This window comes from Ornithodoros turicata, unplaced genomic scaffold (assembly GCF_037126465.1).
Source record: "Ornithodoros turicata isolate Travis unplaced genomic scaffold, ASM3712646v1 Chromosome56, whole genome shotgun sequence".
NCBI classification, from domain to species: Eukaryota; Metazoa; Arthropoda; class Arachnida; order Ixodida; family Argasidae; genus Ornithodoros; species Ornithodoros turicata.
Genome location: NW_026999384.1, coordinates 330,460 through 352,103, shown reverse-complemented (window position 1 = coordinate 352,103; position 21,644 = coordinate 330,460). Strand labels below are relative to the sequence as shown.

At 49.6% G+C, this 21,644-nt stretch overlaps 1 protein-coding gene and 2 long non-coding RNA genes across 3 annotated transcripts; 2 read left to right on the top strand and 1 right to left on the bottom strand.

The window, feature by feature from the left end:
• Positions 1 to 2,679: 2,679 nt before the first annotated feature.
• On the bottom strand, positions 2,680 to 3,414 carry LOC135374400 (uncharacterized). Its single transcript, XR_010416884.1, has 2 exons — positions 3,306 to 3,414; positions 2,680 to 2,840 (listed from the first exon to the last, which is right to left on the bottom strand). It is a non-coding gene; the product is annotated as an uncharacterized LOC135374400 (long non-coding RNA).
• An 8,159-nt stretch (positions 3,415 to 11,573) lies between these two features.
• LOC135374407 (uncharacterized) lies at positions 11,574 to 14,199 on the top strand. The gene is made up of 4 exons (XM_064607371.1): positions 11,574 to 11,611; positions 11,669 to 11,768; positions 11,821 to 13,260; positions 14,177 to 14,199. Coding segments are annotated over exons 2-4 (1,464 nt in total). The 5' UTR covers positions 11,574 to 11,611; positions 11,669 to 11,767.
• Positions 14,200 to 16,733: 2,534 nt separating this feature from the next.
• On the top strand, positions 16,734 to 17,474 carry LOC135374422 (uncharacterized). Its single transcript, XR_010416897.1, has 2 exons — positions 16,734 to 16,848; positions 17,314 to 17,474. It is a non-coding gene; the product is annotated as an uncharacterized LOC135374422 (long non-coding RNA).
• The last annotated feature ends 4,170 nt before the right edge of the window (positions 17,475 to 21,644 follow it).

Here is a 21,644-nt window from a genome sequence, read left to right as displayed (position 1 = left end):
TTTTTCTGCCAAGCTGAGCCCTGCGTCTAGCAATGTGCTGCTAAAATTTTGAATGAAATAACCTTCGTTCCCAGTAACACAAACTTCCACGCAACCTGCTGATCGCCAATTCTTGCCTGGCGTGGGCAATTTTGCCATTCCCTTTCATGTCTTTTTTTTTTCAGACCGATATGCTTATCCAAGATGCTCCTCTTCCCCTGACACCAGTGATTGTGTGTGCTGATAGGTGTCTTACAATCTGTGGCTGTGGCGCGTTAGGGGTATTTATCTTATGATGTCCTGAAATGAAATTTGTCCATAATAAAATATTACATTTTTACTATAACAGGTTTAGCACCAACTGTACAATTAGCTTGCTACAGTAATAGTCCTATCGCTATTGCAATAGGAGACCGCCAAAAAAGGTCATGACTTACTACTGGGCGGGGTATTATGAGTGAAAGGCTTGTAATTCCCATCACAGTTCACAATTGAAAATACTATACTGTCAGTCGGTCTGAACCTACGAACGCATTTTCAGTGTCGAAGGATCCCTTGGAGTTGATCATGTTTCCTCTTCTGACAGGGAGCCCCTACACCTGCCGTACCTTCATGGTTGCAGCTGATCAGCAGATTGTGATGACTGCTATCTCTGATTTTACAAATGCTATCTGCGCCCTGATGGCTCTGTACTTCGTGTTCAACATCGCTTACCCTCGCCGGGCAGAAGCTACGCTTGACTTCCTTCAGAGGTAAAATAATGTCAAATCACAAAAGAAAGTTGCAAAAGCAACAGTCCAATAGTGCACGTCTCTTGATTTTCGCCATGTAACGTATGGGACTGCACAGGGCATGATTGTGATGAAACCAATTTACATAATTTTATACGTGAAATAGTTTCCTGCAATTTTTCTCGAGAGCTTCTGGGGGTCTCAGTGTAAATAGACATATGTGATGTCACAAAAAGAAGGAAAGCAAAAGGGCCCGGAGAAATAGAAAAAAAAAGTTTTTGTAAAGACTAAGTGGCTAGCTGACAGCTTTGTTTGGCTGCACGTACAGTGTTTTCCACGTTGCCCTTTGTTCTGACTTGCTTTCGGTATGACTCTCCACACGTTCATTCCCAGCCCTGCTCTAACAATAACCCCTAAGGACTTGCAGTTGTTTACCCACACCTGAGGTCGTGCACTAAGGTTTTTCTTCTTGTACACATTCCTTTTGACACGTCATCAACCTAGCCGTTAAATACGATACCCACGAAAAGGGTGGTGCCCCCAAGAAGAACAGTTTGTGTTCGAAGTAATTGCGGCTCCCCACTGAGGCTTTCTCTCATTTAGTGTTCACTATTTTACATTATCGTTGTAAAGTAACTAAGCTACTTATCTCTCTTTTATACTTTTAATTTTTTTACTGTGATTTTCCTTTTGCCCTCATTGTACTCATCACAAGCTGCAATCGGCTTATTAAAGATGTATTTTGTACAAGTTGTACTTCATCAGCATTTGCTTTGCAGGTGCTTCCTCCAGATAGATCCTGAAAGAGGAACAAAAGCCAAAAGCAAGAGGCGTGGACCTGGAGTTGTGACGCAAAAAGTGCTTTCATTTGTGGAAAAAATCAAGCAATACGAGGCTATGAGCTGGGTGTTTTATTAAGACAGACCTGCATGCATGACAGACAGACCTTGGACCTGTATGCATAAGTTTTTATTCCGATAACCATTCCAATTACAAGCTGTAAGCGGAGACCATCACCACGCAGATGGTATGTCGGTTTACTTGGCTTATGCTGCTCCATTCTGACATTATCACAGTGATCATTCTAGCAAGGCCTACAAGTACTATTCTTATATTTGTTATACCTCTTTCACAATGCATAGTTGAAGCGCAAAATGAGCGCACCCCTAAGACACAAGCAGCAACTCTTCAAATGACCCCGATGCAAGAAATTTCCCAATGAAGAAAATAAAATACATATTCATTTGTTGTTGCAGAAATAGGTTCCTTGTGGTTTCTGATAGGGCACAGGACAGCAATCTAACGTAATAATTCCAGAAACATGCTCCAGTCCAAGTGTAACAACTTTTATGTACATGTAATTCCATGTTTCAGACATTGTACAGGGTGTCCGTTTTTATTGGAAGCTCGACAGTTCACAAACACAGCAATGAAAGAAAATTGGCAATGTTTTTGTGGTACTTGTACCTTTAGCAGGGGGTATTTTTCTGTTGTCCCTGTTGGTAAAACAAATACCACAAAAGTAGTGTCACCCTTTTTTTTATAGCTCTGTCCGTGAAGTGTTCTGTTTTCAATAAAAATAGACACTGTTAGTTAAATCTCTCCTGGACCTACAACCAGACAACGCGAGAGTGTTCAGGGTTTATTCTCCCAGTTACAAGTCCAGGCTCGAACTGCCAGTCTGTTCTTCCATTCTCTTCCTCGTCACCTCTCCACGAGCAGTCAGTCGATGCCACTGCCAGTAGTAATGTATCAGCTCAAGTATCCGGAAACTCACATCTTCGCCTGGACGCCATTAATTAGCAATTAGAGCTAATTGGGACCCCCCACATTAATCAGGACCCACCAGGGAGTCATTACACTAATTGGGGATCATCTAAGACACGTCCAGACGAAGATGTGAGTTTCCGGATACTTGAGCTGATAAAAAATAAAAAAATAGGTAGAAAATAAAATGAAAAGATAGAAATAGAGTGGAGAGAAACAATTTATTCGAAAATCAACGATGCCGCGGCGAAGAAACGGCTCCGGGGTGACCAGTGCTTGTTGACGTCGGGTAGTTGCAGAGATCGACGACAGGTGGCCACTTAGTTGCAAGGCATCACACCAGATGGCGCCACCATCATAGCTCTAGAGGAGAGAGACAGAGAACAAGATACTAGCGGCAGGTAAAAATGACAGCACTGCTAAACAAGTCTAGGCATGCGAGAGAAAAGGTCTAACCGCTACTGCTAAACAGAAAACAGTACACATCGGGGGAAAAAGGCTTACGGGGGGACGATCGCTTAGGCCTAACCACAACACTACGCACCTAACACAAGGCGGGAACCACACATCGCTAAACATGCGAGAAAAGGCTTAACACGAGCGCGGTCACCGCTAAACACGGCAAACATATGAGAAAAGGAGCGCGCTTAGGCCTAACCTCAACACTACGCAGCTAACACAAGGCGGGAACCACACATCGCTAAACATGCGTGAACAGGCTTGGACACCGCAAAACAAGTCTAAACATGCGAGAAAAGGCTTAACACGAGCGCGGTCACCGCTAAACACGGCAAACATATGAGAAAACGAGCGCGTCAAATCACTCACCTTTTCCCCCGCGGCAACTTCCAGGCAGAAACTGAGCGAGCGCGGAGAACACACACGTCTGCTCTCTACGAGATCCAGCCAGAAAGTGAGCGAGCGCGCGGAGCGCACGTCCGTCTTCCGCGACGGTCCGAGAGAAACTGAGAGAGGCGACGCGCAGCGGCCGCTATGGATGCGCGCGCGCACGCTGCTAGCTCGCTCTGCGCCGGCCGCGGGTGTTTTCGGTTTCGGCTCTCTGCTGCGCGCGCGCGCGCTCCTAGCGGCGACGGGTGGCTTTTCAGTTTCGCTTTCATTCTCCGTTCTTTGCGCGCGCGCGTTTATCTGTATAAAGGCAGCGCGCACCGCGCTCGCGTCATCATTCTAACTGATACGTGGAAAACGCCATGTGTGGTTTATTCTCCTGCGTTTCTCGTCGTCGCAAGGAAAAGACAAAAAACGAAGAACTTCGCGAATTTATACGCGGCATCGTGGAGGAAGCCTTTCAAGTCCACCGTCTGGAATGGTTGCAAGCGCGTCAAGAAATGTGTCAGGACAAGATGAAGACGCTCGACCGCATCTTAGCGGCGGACAGACTGGCGAAAAAGAAGAACTTTAGCCTGGACAATCTGTATTGGGAACGCAGTTCCGATGTAGAGGACGACGACGAGGATGTGTAAATAAAAGCGATACATTTCTCTTCGAGTCTCAGTCTCTTCTTTCTCTTTGTGCAACGTGTACGCACGCAACATGTCTTCCCCCGAACCTTTTCGTTTCCGTCATCCCTTTCGCTGTATCTTAAGCGGCCCCTCCATGTGCGGCAAATCTACGTTTGTTGCTAACGTGTTGAGGAACCTGAACGACGTGGTAGACAAGCCTCCGTCACAAATATTCTACGTGCAGAAATATGCTTCGCCGAGCATGCAGGACGAATTCGGGGACTCCGTAAAATTTACCAAGGAGCTACCGCGAGAGTGGGACACGTCGCGCGCTACGCTGATCGTCGTCGACGATCACATGACCGACGCCGGTTCCTTGAAGGAGGTGACCGATCTTTTCATTCGGGGTTGTCACCACGCCAACGCGTCGATCTTCTTACTCGTTCAAAACATCTTTTTCGACAGTAGCCATTTTAGAACAATATCCTACAACGCCAGTTACGTCGTCCTGTGGCGCACCGTGCGCAGCGTGCACCAGATGGAACATTTCGGCCAACAGCTATTTGGCAGAAAAAGATTGGAGTATTTTCTGGACGCATATAAACAAGCGATGTCGTCGCCCCACGCATATTTACTCGTGGATCTTCACAACTATACGCACGAGGATCACAGGTTGCGTAGCAATATCTTTCTGGGAGAACGTCAATATATCTACGCTCCGAAATGAATCTCCGCCCTCACCTCACTTTACTCAAAGTACTCTCCACTCTACCCCCTCCATGCCGCCGCGACGTCTTGAGACGTTCGTCCTCATCCGAGATGAAACACCTCTCCGAAATTTGCCTCAATGTATTGAACGGAAAGGTGGTTCTAGCTCCAGATACGTTCGCGCGTTTGAAGAAGCACAAACGCTTTTTACGACGGCTCGCCTACAAAAAGATTCACAAGAATCCGCAACGTTTGAAGCGCTATCTGTCTCAGCAGCGAGGACAGGGCGTTCTTTCGTCGGTGGTTCCTCTCCTGCTTTCCGCCGTGTTGAACCTTTTCGCCAATGGCCAAGAGAATTGAAGTGACCACCTCCTCCATCGGAAACATTCTTTCCTCGAAGGAGAGTGACGACGTCAAAGTGAAACTCATACTGCAAGCACTGTATCGCATACTCAAGCAGTACGGATTTGACCCCTACGACAATAAAAACAAGGCGTCCGATGCTACAAATGACTTTGACTATTCGCTCCTCTCTCCAGAGGTGGACGAAGAGGAAGCGGAAAGGGTCGTCTCGGAATTAAAGAAGGTTCTTTCCTGGGATCGCGAGGGTTGGGTCTCCGTGTCGGGCAAGCCCATCAGACACTCCTCCGTTTACGAACTCGTCAATTATTTGTTGCAACGTAAGACGGGAAAGAAACCTTCCTGGTTCCCCAAAGTCTCGAAACTATTGCGTCTGATTTCTCTACCCAAATCTCGCGAGCCTCAACAGCAGCAGCAGCAAGCCTCCATTGCGTGGACGACTTATGGAGGGATATGAGAAACCAGAGGGTGGTTTGGGGGGTGTGGAACGTTATAGAAAAGCGCATCACTTGAGCAAAAAGAAGGCTCTCGCCATTCTCAGAAAGCTGGATGCCTACACGCTCCACCATCCGGTCAGAAGAAAGTTTAACAGGAGACGCGTCATCGCGCTCAAGATCAACGACGTGTGGCAAATGGACATCGCCGATTTTTCAAAATACAAGAGATTCAACGGTGGCTACCGCTACATTCTCGTGGCAATCGATTCCCTCTCCCGCTTTCTGCGCACCCTCCCGCTAAAGACGAAGCGCCCCGCCGAAATGAAAAGGGCCATGATAAGACTTTTTCGGGGAGGTAACGTACCTACACGCATCTTTTGCGACAGAGGCGGGGAATTCTACAACAAGACCGTCAAGGAGTATCTCTCACGAAAGAAGGTACACATGTATTCTACCTTCTCTCCAGTAATCAAAGCATCGCAGGCAGAGCGCGTCATACGCACTTTACGCGACAGAATATTCCGTTATTTTAGAGTAACGGGAAAATACCACTTCGTTTCCGCGCTTCCCAAGATCGTGCGCGACTACAACACCACCAAACACAGGACTTTGGGCATCAGCCCGTCCGAAGTCACGCCCGAAAACGAATTGGAGCTGTTCAATAAGATAAATGGGAAGCCCGTCGTACCCTCCGTGAAAAAGAAGCTCAAACTGGGGGATAAAGTGAGGGTCCTACTTCACAGAAAAGGTTTTCATAAGAGCTCGGAAGGGAGTTGGTCGCCTCAGATTTTCACCGTCTCCCGCCTGAGAGACACCTCTCCTCCCGTCGTACACCTGGAAGATTACCGGGGTAAGGAAGTGGACGGATCTTTCTACCCGGAGGAGGTACTCGTCGTAACCCGAGACGCCAATCAGCCTTGGCCAGTAACGAAAGTGCTGAGAAAGAAGCAACTGAACGGTCAGAGCTTCTCCTTGGTTCGCTGGTTCGGTTACGACAAAGAACACGACAGTTGGGTTCCGAGCAGCGACGTGGTCAAGATTGGGAAATGATGTGAGACATCTACGTCCACCTGCTCTCGAACGCCAGCATGGATAAGTTTCCCTCGAATAAACTCAACGCCTTCACGGTAGCTTTCGATAGTCCGCTTCAGCTCTCGAATCGGTATAAAGTCGGTCTGATGGATCTCAGCATAAGTAACGATTTTTTAAATATCGGGTACGAAATGCAAGATGCGAAAATCGAGGTTTCTTTCGAGGACACGGTCGAAGCCGGCAGAACTTTTCGTGTCACCTCGGATCTCGAGAGGGATTTGGGAAAAGCCCTTTCGGAATTCAACGTTTCTTTCGCGTGCAATAAATCGCGATACGACTTCGTCTTACCCGTGGACGTGAAAGCCGTGGAATTGGACCCTCGGCTCGCACAGGCGCTCGACGCCTCGCTAGCGTCCCGCGAAGCAGGTCGTGCGGTGAAACCCCCCAAATTGAGCGAACGCGAAGCCACCTCCATCTTATTGGAGCACGTCGCACCCGTCGCTTTCGGCGACGTCACTCTGAATTCGGAAACCACGTCCCTACAGAACACACTCAACAAGTATTTCCAGACGCTCAAGCTGGACGCCTCGCTAGAATTCGCGGATAACGTCTACTCTCTGAAAACACCGAAAGGGTTGCACGTGCCGGAACCCTTTGTCAAGCTGCTACATCTCACAGCCGTCGAGGGACACGAAGAAACGCTACGCGTCTCTCTCCCCATAGCGCGCCAATTTTCTTTCACGATCAAGATGAAAATTCCTCGATCTTTGCAAGTACATGTGCCTCCCGGCTATTATGCGACGCCGCAAGCACTTCTAAATGCGATTAATCAGTGCGTAGGCGAACGCGCGCGCTTCAGCTTCGACGGAACCGAACAGAAATGTAAAATTCGGCTTTCCGAGGGCACCTCCACCCTAAGACTTTCCGAGTACCTGGCCGTGCTTTTGGGCTTCGAATCGCGTACCGTGTTCACGGGGGATGAGGATGCCACGAGCTCCGTCGAGGTACTCCTGGAACCCCCGTTTCACAACATAATCGTGTACACGGATATCGTGGAACCCACGTATTTTAACCTGTCCAGTATTTTAACCTGTCTCAATTCGAAATTCCCTCAGTGACGATCGTTCTCGCGGACGAAACGGGAAGACGTTTGCCGTTGCGGTCCAAAGGCAGAACCAATCTAACGTTGCATTTCAAATATGTACCGTAATTCACCCAAAATAATTCCCGTGTACACAGGACCCCTTTTCCAACGAGGGGGCGGTGTGTTGAGCAACATATCCAAGTTTATCGTTCCCATCTGGCAGCAAATAAAACCGATCGCCAAGAGAACGTTGAAGCGCTTGGCGCGGAATTTGGCCGAAGGCGAAGGAATATCGCGCGCAGTAAAAAAGACGGCCATAGCAACGGGGAGAGACGTGCTGGATTCCATGGAGGGCTCTGGAAACAACAATGGGAAGAAACGCCGCAAACGACAACAAAAGGCGCCGACACACGACGCACCTGCAGATATCTTTGGTACGCCGTGAAGGTCACACATCCGCTGTGCGCGCTCCGTCATGACGTCAACGAAAGGAAAAATACAGACGCCGATCTGTCTAACGAGTGATGTGATGATATTCGAACCCCCTTCCATTCAATACGGCGTGGAAGATACTTCGTACCAACTTTTTTACCGGTCAACGGAGTAAATAATTCCGTGATCGAGTTTTGTATTCAAAATTTGCAAAGGGCACACTTGGATCTCTATGGCAGTTTCGTGTCTTTGACCGTGCGCATTGTTCGCGACGACGGGGAAGAAATGGACGAGAAAGATGTCGTTTTCCCAATAAACCACCTGTTGAGCGGCATGTTTAAGACGGTCACCGTTTATGCGAACAACAAGCTCGTCAGTTCCAACGAGTTGTACGCCTACAGGAGTATTTTGGACGTCGTGCTTCATTCCACGCCCATGGCTCAAGAAACAGTGCACGCGGCTGGACTTTATGTCGAGGACGACGAACATTTAAAGGACGATTACGACGTCTCGTCTCGCGGTCCGAAACAACGTTACGAAGCGACCAAGGGTGGAAAATACTTTAACCTGGTCGGACAGATCAATACCGACCTGTTTCAACAGCCGCGCCTGATGGTACCTGCCGTCGAAATTCGCATCGTTTTCCTGTTAAACAACGACGAATTTAAACTCGTATCGGTCCCCAAAGACAAGAAAACGTACAATTACGAGGTGGACATTAAAGAAATGACGTTACACTTGAAAAAGGTGACGCTGTCACCTTCCCTATTTTTGGAATACGAGCGGCGGCTTCAGACCACGCCGGCCATCTACGTGTTACGCGGATTGGAAACCAAGGTGCGGAGCTTGAGTGCCGGGAGCTTGGACGCTCACTTTGAAAACGTTTACCCCGAAAGGGTGCCTTCCAAATTATGCGTCGCCCTGCTCGCCACGTCCGACTTTCTCGGCGACATCCAATCGAACCCCTACAAATTCCGTCATTACGACCTGTCTCATTCGATGCTCTCCGTGGACGGTCAGCAAGTGCGAGCCGAGTACGACTTTCAGAACGACCTCGTCAAAATTCCCTACTTTAACTTCTTGCAAGAACTGGGAGAGAAACATTTCAAGTATAGCTACGAGCGATTTAAAACGAACGGGTTCCTTCTCTACTTTAACTTGGACGTGGACAGGTGTTCTTCTCCTTCGCATTTGAACGAGTGGCGAAAAGGAAACGTTCGCCTGCAATTACGCTTCGCTAAAGCCCTTCCACACGCGGTCACCGTCCTCTTGATTTCCGAGTGTCCCAAGCTCATGTACGTCGACAAGGACCGTACGGTCACCTTCCCATAAGAAAAGATGTACGAGAGCGACATCTTGGAACTCGTGTCCCTGAACCCCCTCGCTTCCTCCATGCTGAGAGGCATTTGCGCTTCCGACGAAGCCTTCGTTTTACGCAAGCCCGGTTATTTAATCATCAATACGGAAGAGCGAAGAAGGCGCGGGCAGCACTGGGTGCTCTACCTGAAAAACTACGACGGGTCTGCCGTGTTTTTCGACAGCTACGAACTACTCCCCATCGAAGCAAACCTTCGAAGGACTTTACCTGTAGTGGACGAGTATAACGACAAGTGTATTCAATCGCCTTTTTCGCCTTCCTGCGGGCTTTTTTGTATCTACGTAGCCACGCGCATGTCGAAACGCTACAGCTTGAAAAGTTGTGTATCCATGTTTTCCTGTAACCTCGAAGAGAATGATGAAACAATAAAACGTCTCCTCGTGAGCGAACTCGTTTCGTAAAAAATAGACTTTTTATTTTTTCACGACATACACAAGACCCTTGCGAGACGATCTTCCAACGTGCTGACCCGACGCTCGCCGTCGTCGCCGGTATGCACCGTGACGTCGAGGGATGTGTGGAGAAGCCAGTAGCGACGGACGATAGGTCGGTTGAAACCCGCGTTGATGAGACACGGGTCGACTGTCTCTCCTCGTCTATACTTTTCCAACAGCTCGAGCTTGTAATCTACGAAACGCTTCATTTTCTTCGCAATCTTCCCACTGACGGTGAACAGACGTAAGGGTATCGTCTTGAGAATCGAGCGAAAGTCTCCCTCGCAGCTATCGCCGTGAATATAATCGCGTAATCGCAGCAAGTCCCGATACATTCGCGTTTGCACAAAGGTGGCAAACCTCTGCTCGGGCGTCATCATGACTGAGACGGAATGAGAGTAGACAACCTTTTTTTATTTCTCGTTACACATGAATTAGGCTCCAGCTTTGGTTTCGTAGCCGGGAAGGCAGCCCAAATACGGACGAAGGCTCGAGTCTAACCAATGGCTGGGGTTTCTCGACCAGAGTCCACCGCAACGACAGGTAGTCAGTTGATCGCCGATTCGCAAAAAGAAGGTCTTTGGAGGAGGCTTGAAGGTTAGGACCAGGGGTAGATCTCCCGTCAGTAGCCATTCGTAATCTGCAACGAAAGGAGTGTGAGAAACGCATGTTTTTTTTTTTTAAACTCAAACACACACACACACACACGTACAATCTTCTTCAGTCACAGAGTGACTCTGATGGTCCATCTTCTCCATCTTCCTTCAATAGTCGAAGTCCTTCGCAACGTACGTCGAACGGTACCGTCCGACAGCCGAGAAACGGGCGAATCAATCGGTCCGTCCAATGCTTTTGCTCTGAAAAAATGAGAACGATTATAGAACGTATTAAAAAAATAACGAGGAAGCGTACCTTTGGACCACAATCCACCGCAATTGGTGCAGAAGAAGCGGGCGCTGCCAATCTCCCGAAATATGTGAGGCGGGAAAAAACCGACTTCACGCGCAGCAAAAGTGTTGTACACTGGAAACGAAACTCTTCAAACATTTCGACGATGATGACGTCATGGGTATTACTTACGAGGATCTACCAAGCTGATCATGATGGAATGACGATCGAACGTTCGCTTCGACATTTATAGTAAAGCTTTGCCTCTCACTCTCTATGACGTCATTGAACGTGTTTGAACATGTTAAGACGTGTTTGAACATGTTCGGACACGGGCGGCGAAGTCGCCCCTGGACACACTCGTTCCTCTCTCTTCCTCTTTATGACGTCATTGAACGTGTCTGAACATGTTTGGACGTGTTTAGACACAGGCGTCGAAGTCGTCCCTGGACACACTACTTCCTCTCTCTCTCTCTCTATGACGTCATTGAACGTGTTTGAACATGTTTGAACGTGTTTGAACATGTTGTGACGTGTGTAGACACGAACCCCGCAATACGAAAAACATCACGCAGTACGAATTAGATTGGTGGTTAGTGTGTCGCGCCCAGTGTAGAATGATCCTGGGTTCGAATCCCACTCTGGGTATTTCTTGTCGTCATGTACAAGTCGTCCCAGAGTGTTAGCTTGAAATTAGTGTAATGTTTTATTCAACGCCGATGACATCATTGTCATATGCGACATCGCAAAAAGGCGCGAAAGACGGAAGGCGGGGTGTTCAAAGTACAGACGACACCGTCGCAATGCGAGGAGGAGGAGAGCGGTGTAGCGACTATAAAAGGTGCGCTGGTTCTACGACGATTGATCGACAGCCCATGAGGGGCATTCATCCACGACGTGAGTCGTTTCGTGGACCAAAATGTAAGTTGACCGTCTCTGCTGTGAGAGTGTATTCTATGCATGACATTGTTTTTTCAGGAACCAATAGCCGCTGTCACCGCATGACACTGAACACAGGAACTCATCCCATCCTCTCTCATCATCATCAATCTCAAGCGTTCCTCAACTGAAGGGAAAAGTGAGCATTGTTTCGTGAGGGGGAATCTCGTACTGATTTTGTTTGACCGCAGTGCCGCGCTGTCTCGTATGTCAGTACGACCCCATCGATGCCATGCTCGTGGCCGTAGAAAGAGAGCACGAAGCTAGAATAGAGAATCTCGGTAATAGCCCAGTCGTCCTTTCAGATGACGACGACAACAGAGTCAGTAGTCCGCCTTTCGTAATACCTGAAACGGACGACGACGAATCCCTAGATGGACATGACAATGCAGACGAATTGCTCATGTGGGAAGGGGATCAGTCGTATGCAGATTTCATTCCTCTGTCTGGTAGGGTTCGAGATGAATCACCAGATGCAAGCCCAGAATTTCGAAACGAAGCTGAGCCTGTCCAGGGTCGTAGAATCGTTGAATTGAGAGAACACGTCGTAGAGAATCATCCCTCCGTCACGGAGAGACGATTCCTTCCTTTCTTTGTCACAGATGAGGCATTTGACGGAACGGCTACTAGGTACACGCTTCTCTGTTCCCCGCACGACGACAACGTCGACGATTTGCGACTCTATCTACCGAGCATAGCTCCAGTAATCACGCGCGTCCTCGAAGCATATCCCATGCCTTTCAAATTTTGTCTGTGCTCGAAAGCGCTCATGGTTAAGGACGGAGCCGACGGGTTGACTTCTCATCTCCTTCACGTGAACCTTCACATGAGAGTGGTTCATAACCGTCAAGAAATCGAAGGCGCGATAAATGCTGCTATCGCAGAATCCTCGCAACGCGTAGAAAACTATGCGAGAGAAGGGTCTGGTTTCACCTCGAACGACGTCCAATGTGTCGACTTAAAACTAACGCGTTTGAAACCGAAGCGGATTGGGTGCACGATCGAGCTTCCCGAAATGTTGAAGAAAAAAACAAAGACTCTCACAAACGTCAAACTTCCACCGAATCACGAAAACGAGTGTTTCAAGTACAGCGTGCTGGCACTCTTGCATCCGTTGAGGAGCAAACCAAACCTTCATGTTAGATACCACAAATACATGAATCCTTCGAATCCGGAGACGCGCGTAACGTACTGGCCACCCTGCTTCCCAGTCACTTACGAAGACATTGCCCTGTGGGAGAGAAAAAACAAAATCTCCGTGTACATCTACGTGTTCGACGAGCAGACGAGTTCGATATCTACCGGACGGGTTCCCTGCACGCTCTATCAGGACAAAGTCCACCTGCTCGAGGTTAGGGAGCATTTCTATGGGATCCGAAAATTTAGCACTTTCATGGGGCGAGGTGACTATTTTTATTGCGAGAAATGCACGAGCGGTTATAGGACGAGAGGGGCGTTGGAGCAGCACGAACGTTTGTGTCGAGACGTAAACGAAGTAATTCTCGAAATGCCAAAAGCGGGGGAGAGCGTTTCCTTCACCAAGATACAGTACATGCATCCCTATCCCTATTTCGCGGTGTTGGACACGGAAAGCATGCTGGAAAAGGATGCGCTCGTTAAGGACGCCTCGAGTATGCACAGGATGAGCTCGTATAGCATTGTGCTAGTGAGAAGTTGTGATGGGAAAATAATGGACGTAGATGGCTATTTGGGACTCAACGCGGCAGAAAAATGCTTGCTCTCGCTCAAGCGATTTAGCGAACAAATCGATAGGCTGAACCGTCTTCCCTCACCGTTGGTCATGAGTATGGAAGACCACTTTCGGCACGCGAGCGCTACGCACTGCGAATTTTGTGGAATCGAATTTAACCGACATACGCGGAAGGTGTCGCATCACGACCACACCCGTTTCGTAGACCCCGGTTCCTCGAATTTTGTAGCGACGCTGTGTGATACGTGTAACCTTACGTGTCGTAACACCAAAGAACTCGTCGTGTGCGTGCACAACCTGCAGTACGATTTGAGCTCCCTTCTCCGCCACATGCACGTTCTAAATCTGGGCGAACCGTGGATCTTAGCTTCGAGCTCGGAAAAGATAAGAGGGTTCAATATTGGAGATCTCTGTTTCCGCGATACCACGCAGTTTTTCAACCTGTCCTTGTCGAACCTGGTGGAAACCCTTCTCGCCAGCGGTGGCGAGAGTGCGTTTCATTGTACCCGTCAAATGTTTGGTGACCGTTTCCGACGGCTTCTCAAGAAGGGAATTTACCCGTACACCTTCGTCGACAGTTTCGAAGCATACAATTTGCCCGCACTACCGCCAAAGGAAGCTTTCAAAAGTGACCTGAACGATGAAGAGATCACGGACGAGGACTATCAGTACGCCCTCGAGATTTTCGAATTGTTCAAATGCGAGAACCTAGGAGATTACACGCGTCTCTACGTCACGCTCGACACCTGTCAGCTCTGCGACGTCGTACTGTATTTCAGGAAGATTGCGCTAGAGACGGATGGGATGGATATCTTACGTGCCATGTCCCTCGCCAGTTACGCGTGGAGCAGCGCTCTGAAGCTCACCAATGTCAAACTCGAGCTCACCAAAACTCGACCAAGAGATGTACGAAACGATCGAGAAGGGAATCAGGGGAGGCATTTGTAACAGCTTCCACAGATACTGTCGGGCTAATCACGAGGGGTGCGACGATTACGATCCCCAGCAAGAAAAGACTTTTATCCAGTACCTCGACGTGAACAGTTTGTACCCGTACGCGATGACTTTCCATCTCCCAACAGGAGGTTTTGAGTGGGTCGATCCTTCGAGGTGGAGCGAGATTGATTTTCTCAACATTCCTCACGATTCGGAAGTGGGTTACGTCTACGTAGTAGATTTGTCGTATCCCGAAGAACTGCACGCGCTCACCAGGGATTTTCCCCTGGCACCCGAACACAGGTGCGTGGACGAGAACGAACTGTCCCCCTACCAACACCACCTGAAAGATGCGTTGTCGCTGAACGCCCCTCCCACCAAGAAACTCTTGCTGACGTGCCACGACAAAGAACGCTATGTCGTTCATTATGCATTGCTCGCTCTGTACGTGAGGTTGGGCATGAAAATAAAACGTGTTCACAACATCCTCTCGTTCCACCAAGACAACTTTTTGCGAACCTTCGTGCAGAGAAACGTCGCGTTGAGGAATGCCGCGACCACGAAATTCGAGCGACTTCTGTACAAAACCATGTCGAACAGCACGTTCGGTAAGTCGATACAAAATGTGAGACGCATGAAAAGGTACGCTATAGCCTACGACAAAGAAAGCGCGCTCCGAAAAGCTAGCTCCGTCGACAGTCAGCATTTTCACATTCTGAGTGATAAGTGCATCTTATACGAGATGAAGCAACGCCGCATCAAATGCACGCACCCCCTTTACGCGGGCTTTGCCATTCTTGAAATATCCAAAGTCCGAATGTACAGCTTCATCTACGAGTCGCTCTTTTCTCGCTTGACATGTCCAGTGCAATTGATCTATTGCGACACGGACAGCATAATTTTTTCTCTCACGTGTGAAAGCCTGGAAGAGCAGCTGATGAAGATTGAGAGTGCGTTAGATCTATCTTCCTATCCGCCGGACCACCCACTTTTCAACGACGAGCACGCGAACCAGATGGGGTTCTTCAAAGACGAGACGGGAGGTGGTGTTATTCAGGAAGTCGTAGTCATCCGAGCGAAAATGTACAGCATTCTCTTGGCTGGGTCACACAAACAGATCGCGAGAGCGAAAGGAGTTAAGAAGGACGTGGTGAGGAAACATTTATTGCACGAAGTGTACCGAGATTCTCTGTTCAATGAAAAGGCGGTCTCTCAGAAGCAGTGCACCATCCAGAGTATAAAGCAAACGATGTACACCATTTCGAGACTCAAGAAGAGCTTGGTCCCCTACGACGACAAGCGCTATCTCGTGGATGCCGTACACTCCTTCCCTTATGGGAGCTGCGAATACGGTAAGCTTTGTTATGTTTTGACGCGTATAGGATTACGATAGTGCTCTCTCTTTGTGCAGCAACGGAAAACCCGGAAGAGAGCCCGAGAGCGTCGTCGTCAGGCATCGAGTAACCGCGGAACAAAGAGCTGCACGCACATGTAATCGAGAATAAAAGTTCTAGTCGAGACATGCTTCTCTCTCTCTCTCTCTCTCTCGCAGACGGGAGAAGTACGGGTCATCGTGGCAGTGTGGTAGCGGAATGGGTGTACGAAAAGAATTACCATTCCGTCATCGTGCTGGTGCAGTGACCCGCGCAATGACGACGCTGCGATGAAGATACCCCATATCCTTTCTCTTGAGGCAAGTCAGGGAGGGTGCAGGCATCTATCGACCAAGTCCTTTGTATGTATTCAATAAAGATGTTTCAGTGAAAGAACACACAGAGTCTCGTCAAAGTTATTCGGACTGTTTAATGCGTTGCATGTCAATAACCAAGCGGTATTTCAATAAATCAGTGACAAAGTTGGCGATGTAGACTGCTTGCAAATGTCGCTGCTTCCGTAGAGCGTGCTTAATATGAGCGATGGCACGAGCGAGAAGGTCCACGATGTCTGGAACCGTCCGGAACCGTTATGCAGACGTTCTTGTAACGGGCGTAAATTCGACGCACCATCTCCTGCAGCGGCCCCGGCGAGATCTCTCCTATATTGCCAAAGCCTACCATGTCTATCATGTAGCGAAAAGCAGTGATGACGAGCTTGTTGCGGGGACTTTCGCCGTTGAAACATTCCTTCTCCACTTCTTCCCAAGAAGCGTGGGTGCGGGAACAATTTTGTAAAGAGTGGTAGCTGAACATCTTCACGTAGTGATGACGCGAGCGCGGTGCGCGGTGCCTTTATAGAGATAAACGCGCGCGCAAAGAAACGAGAGTAAAACTCAGAAGCCACCCGTCGCCGCTAGGAGCGCGCGCGCAGCGGAGAGCCGAAACCGAAAACACCCGCGGCCGGCGCAGAGGGAGCTAGCAGCGCGCGCGCGCATGCGCGGACGGGTGAAGCAGAGGGCGCGCGCGCATCCATAGTGGGCGCTGCGCGTCGCCTCACTCAGTTTCTCTCGGACCGTCGCGGAAGACGGACGTGCGCTCCGCGCGCTCGCTCAGTTTCTGGCTGCCTCTCGTAGAGAGCAGACGTATGTTCTCCGCGCTCGCTCAGTTTCTGCCTGGAAGTTGCCGCGGGGGAAAAGGTGAGTGATTTGACGCGCTCCTTTTCTCGTATGTTTGCCGTGTTTAGCGGTGACCGCGCTCGTGCTAAGCCTTTTCTCGCATGTTTAGACATGTTTTGCGGTGTCCAAGCCTGTTGACGCATGTTTAGCGATGTGTGGTTCCCGTCTTGTGTTAGCTGCGTAGTGTTGAGGTTATGCCCAAGCGCGCTCCTTTTCTCGTATGTTTGCCGTGTTTAGCGGTGACCGCGCTCGTGTTAAGCCTTTTCTCGCATGTTTAGCGATGTGTGGTTCCCGCCTTGTGTTAGGTGCGTAGTGTTGTGGTTAGGCCTAAGCGATCGTCCCCCCGTAAGCCTTTTTCCCCCGATGTGTACTGTTTTCTGTTTAGCAGTAGCGGTTAGACCTTTTCTCTCGCATGCCTAGACTTGTTTAGCAGTGCTGTCATTTTTACCTGCCGCTAGTATCTTGTTCTCTGTCTCTCTCCTCTAGAGCTATGATGGTGGCGCCATCTGGTGTGATGCCTTGCAACTAAGTGGCCACCTGTCGTCGATCTCTGCAACTACCCGACGTCAACAAGCACTGGTCACCCCGGAGCCGTTTCTTCGCCGCGGCATCGTTGATTTTCGAATAAATTGTTTCTCTCCACTCTATTTCTATCTTTTCATTTTATTTTCTACCTATTTTTTTATTTTTTATCAGCTCAAGTATCCGGAAACTCACATCTTCGTCTGGACGTGTCTTAGATGATCCCCAATTAGTGTAATGACTCCCTGGTGGGTCCTGATTAATGTGGGGGGTCCCAATTAGCTCTAATTGCTAATTAATGGCGTCCAGGCGAAGATGTGAGTTTCCGGATACTTGAGCTGATACATTACTACTACTGCCTCGTCGTCGTTGCTGTTTGCCGGAGCTGACAACATGACACCTCCCTCCTTTCGAGTATGAAACCGTGTCCATGTTTCATGCGTGCTGATGAAGGCTGGCTGGCGAATACACATGAGGCGACGCGAGACACTGCGGACTTAGAGGCGACATAACCCTGAACCGGTTAGCACCTCAACTGATACGTTCCACGAACGACCAGTATATAATGTAAATTCACCCCCATCAAGTTAAACCCCAGCAAAAAGCAAAGCACAGTTAACGTTAACGCTATACTAAAATCCCGCAACCGTCCCGAGCAGGGAGCACACGTTGCTCCCCACAATTAAACCCTCGATCACTGCATATATTTCTCCAACCCTCGGCCAGATCAAGTGCACGATCTAGAGCTACAGCAGCTACATTATCCTTTCCCCGAATGTAGTCCAGCTCTACGCAATACTTTTGCAATGCGAGTGCCCACCGGGTTAACCGCGCACTGGAGGGGGCGGCACGCGTGAGGTAAGTCAACGGGTTGTGGTCAGTCCTGACCTTTACCCTGTTCCCGAATACCCACGTGTCCAGCTGCACGAGTGCCCACACAATTGCGTATGCCTCGCGCTCGATCGTTGCCCACTTAACCTGCGGGGAAGTTCAAGTTTCTTACTCAGAAACGCTATGGGCTTTTCGGCCTCGCCCTCTTCCTGTGAGAGACAGCCAGCTACAGCCTTCCGAGACGCGTCGTTAGTGAGGATAAAATCGAGGTCTAGCCGGGGGACGGCTCACTCCGTCACTGCTGCCAGGACTTTATCTCATCGAATGCCCTATCCAGTTGTTCATTCCAGAGCAATGTGTTGGGAAACTGTTTTTTGGTTAGGTCTGTCAACGGGCCTACAAGTTCGGCAAAGTGCGGGATATAATTCCTATGGTAATTCAACATTCCCAAAACTCGACGCAACTCTGTCTTCGTCGTAACCGGAGCACCGATTCGATCCTAGCAGGGTCCGGTGAGTGGCTACCCGATCCCACCGTGTGTCCTAGGTATTTAACCTTGCTCTGTGCGAATCTGCACTTTTTCAAGTTCGCCTTCAACCCTGCCTTCCGCAGAGCTTTGAATACCCCGCGTAAGTGTATTAAGTGTTGTTCCCAAGTTAATGAGTATACCGCTACATCATCGATATAGGCCGCGCAGCAGCCTCTGTGTCCCCTTAGACCCTCATTCATAACGCGTTGGAAGGTAGCTGCCGCATTACGAAATCCGAACGGCATGACCTTCCACGCAAAAAGACCGTTAGGAGCCACGAAAGCGGTGAACTTCTGGGAATCTGGGTCGACGGAAATCTGCCAGTACCCTCGAGTCATGTCGAGAACGGTTATAAATTGTGCCTTTGCTACCTCATAAAGTAACTCCGTGACAGTTTGCATGGGGTACCGATCCTGTTGCGTTACCGCGTTCAGCTGTCTATAGTCAACACACATGCGCACCGACCCATCCTTCTTCGCCACGCATACGATGGGATGCGCGTACATACTTTCTGTCGTAAAAATGAAATCCCACTGTAATAACTGCGCAATCTGACGCTCCACCTCGGCCCGCATGGCCATCGGAACTTTGTACGGGGGTCGCGGGGCTTTCGGGGGGTTGCGGGGAACTTTGTACTTAGCGGGGCTCGGCGTCGGGGATCAGATGTATTTTGTGTTCTCCCACCGTGCACCTGCCGGGTTGTTCTGAAAAACAGTCTGCTGCCTCCTGGATGACATGCTTCAACTGAACTGCTTGCTCGGCCTCAAGTGTTGAGGACATCTGCTCTAATTCCAAGAAAATTCGGTTCAAGCCTCCCCCTGATCTGTCACAGCGGGTGCGTTCACAACCTGCCCGAACTCTTCATCAGCCTCAAAGATAACAGATACCTGATCAACCTGGGCCATGTAGGGTCTTAAATGGTTCGCATGCACCAACTGCTTTTTACCGTCCGCATGTTCAATTACATAACTATTATTTCTCCTGCGTTCCGTAACTTTCACTGGCCCATGCCATCGGGCTTGTAATTTGTTCAGTGTCCGAGAATCCAAGACCAACACCTTGTCTCCCACACAGAACGTTTTGGCGTGAGCCCTCAAATTATATCGGTCAACGTAACTTCTCTGCATGCGTCCTCTCTGTTCTGTAACAGAGTTAGCGGCGTCTACCATCCGGCGGCGAAGAGTGTCTAGGTATTGAGCAGCGGAGCGATTTAGTGCGCGGGGAGATGTCCACTCTCCCGACCATGACTTTCGGAGGATGTCCAAGGGCCCGTGTGATGTCCGACCGAACATCAACTCGAAAGGTGTGAAACCTGTTATCTGATGTGGCACATCGCGATACGCCCATAGAATTCCCTTGTAAGGGCAGAGGTGAAATTTGTCCCTTGATCACAGCAGATCAGTTCGGGCGTACCATATCTGGTAAAAATCTCAAGCAGCGCTTGACACTTAGCTTTTGCTGTTAAGGCTCGAAGAGGAATCACTTCTGCCCAACGAGTGCAGAGGTCTACTAAGCACAAGGCGTAACGATGACCTCTCGCGGACGCCGGTTCCAGCGGACCTATGCAGTCTAGATACACGATTTGAAACGGTTGTTCCGGTCTGGTGAGCGGGTTGGTTGGAACACGATCCGATACGCGGGGGTGGGCAAACGTCTGACACAAATGACAGCTCGCGCAATATTTGTTCACATCTGCTACTAGCGTTGACCAATAGAAGGAACACCTAATTCGGGTTCCGTTTTCTTTCCTGATAAATGGCTTCCTATCGGTCTGTCATGCGCTAACTGTAAGACTGTCTCCCTCCGAGACTGTGGTAGAACAAGTTGCATTTGTCATTTACCATTGACATCTTCGATATGAAAGAACACTCCATTCTCAATGAGCATGCCATGGGTCTTGCTCCGGACTTGCTCCCACGCGTCCGAAAGGGTCGTGTCTTCCCGTTGCCGTGTCATTCGCCCGCTACCCCTACACTGTTTGCGCCTACAACTGCGCCGGCTTCCCTTGACTCCTCCGCTACGCTGTCTTCCAATTCTACGCGCTCATCCATCGTGGTCATCCCTGCACCTGCATCCACCCGGCGTTCTATAACGAACATCTCTTCCGCTTCCGATTTGGCCATTCGGGCAACCCTGGTGAGCTCCTCGTAATCTTGAGGCGTGATCAGGGCACCGACGTCATCCGACAACTCACTGGTAACCGCACACAAGATCCTACATTGAGAAACTCCCACTCCCCCATTCTCCCCTTTCAACGCGATATCCAAATATCGCAGTTCTGCCTCAACCGGAGCTCCGAAAGCACCCTTTAAATGTACAACACCCCCCGCTTGTGCCCAACACTTCGCTGGTACATCTCTTGGGTGCACCAGCGTTACATCCGCGCCCGAGTCTACTCTGGCTGTGACCGTTCTGTCTTCTATGGCAATGTCCACCCAGTCCGCACCATCCCGAACTGTTACGGCTGTACCCCGGAACCCAACCGTTGCCTCCGTGGACCATCCGTCTGGGATACAGACCGTTGCCCCGCTGAAGCTCCGGGCAAGCCCTACGCATGTGGCCGGACCTCCCGCACTGGAAGCAGCGTCTCGGGTTCCCATCGTCACCAGAGGTGGGCACCCTCGCGAGGGCTTGTGAGGGTGAGGGCTCCTTCACCCTCACCTCACGGAATTTGAGGTGAGGTGAGGCGAGGAGCATCTTTTGGAGCAATGGTTGAGGTGAGGTGAGGAAAAATCTTCCTAGAAGACGGTGAGGTGAAGTGAGTGAAATTTTCTTTGGGAAAGACTGAGGTGAGGTGAGGAAAATTTTCTGAAACTTTTTGATGTGAGGTGAGGTCAGGGGAATTTTGTTGAAATTTTCTGAGGTGAGGATTTCTTTTTCATGGGAGGTGAGGACTTTTTTTCGTGTGTCGAGAGAAGAAAAGGGAAAATTTTTA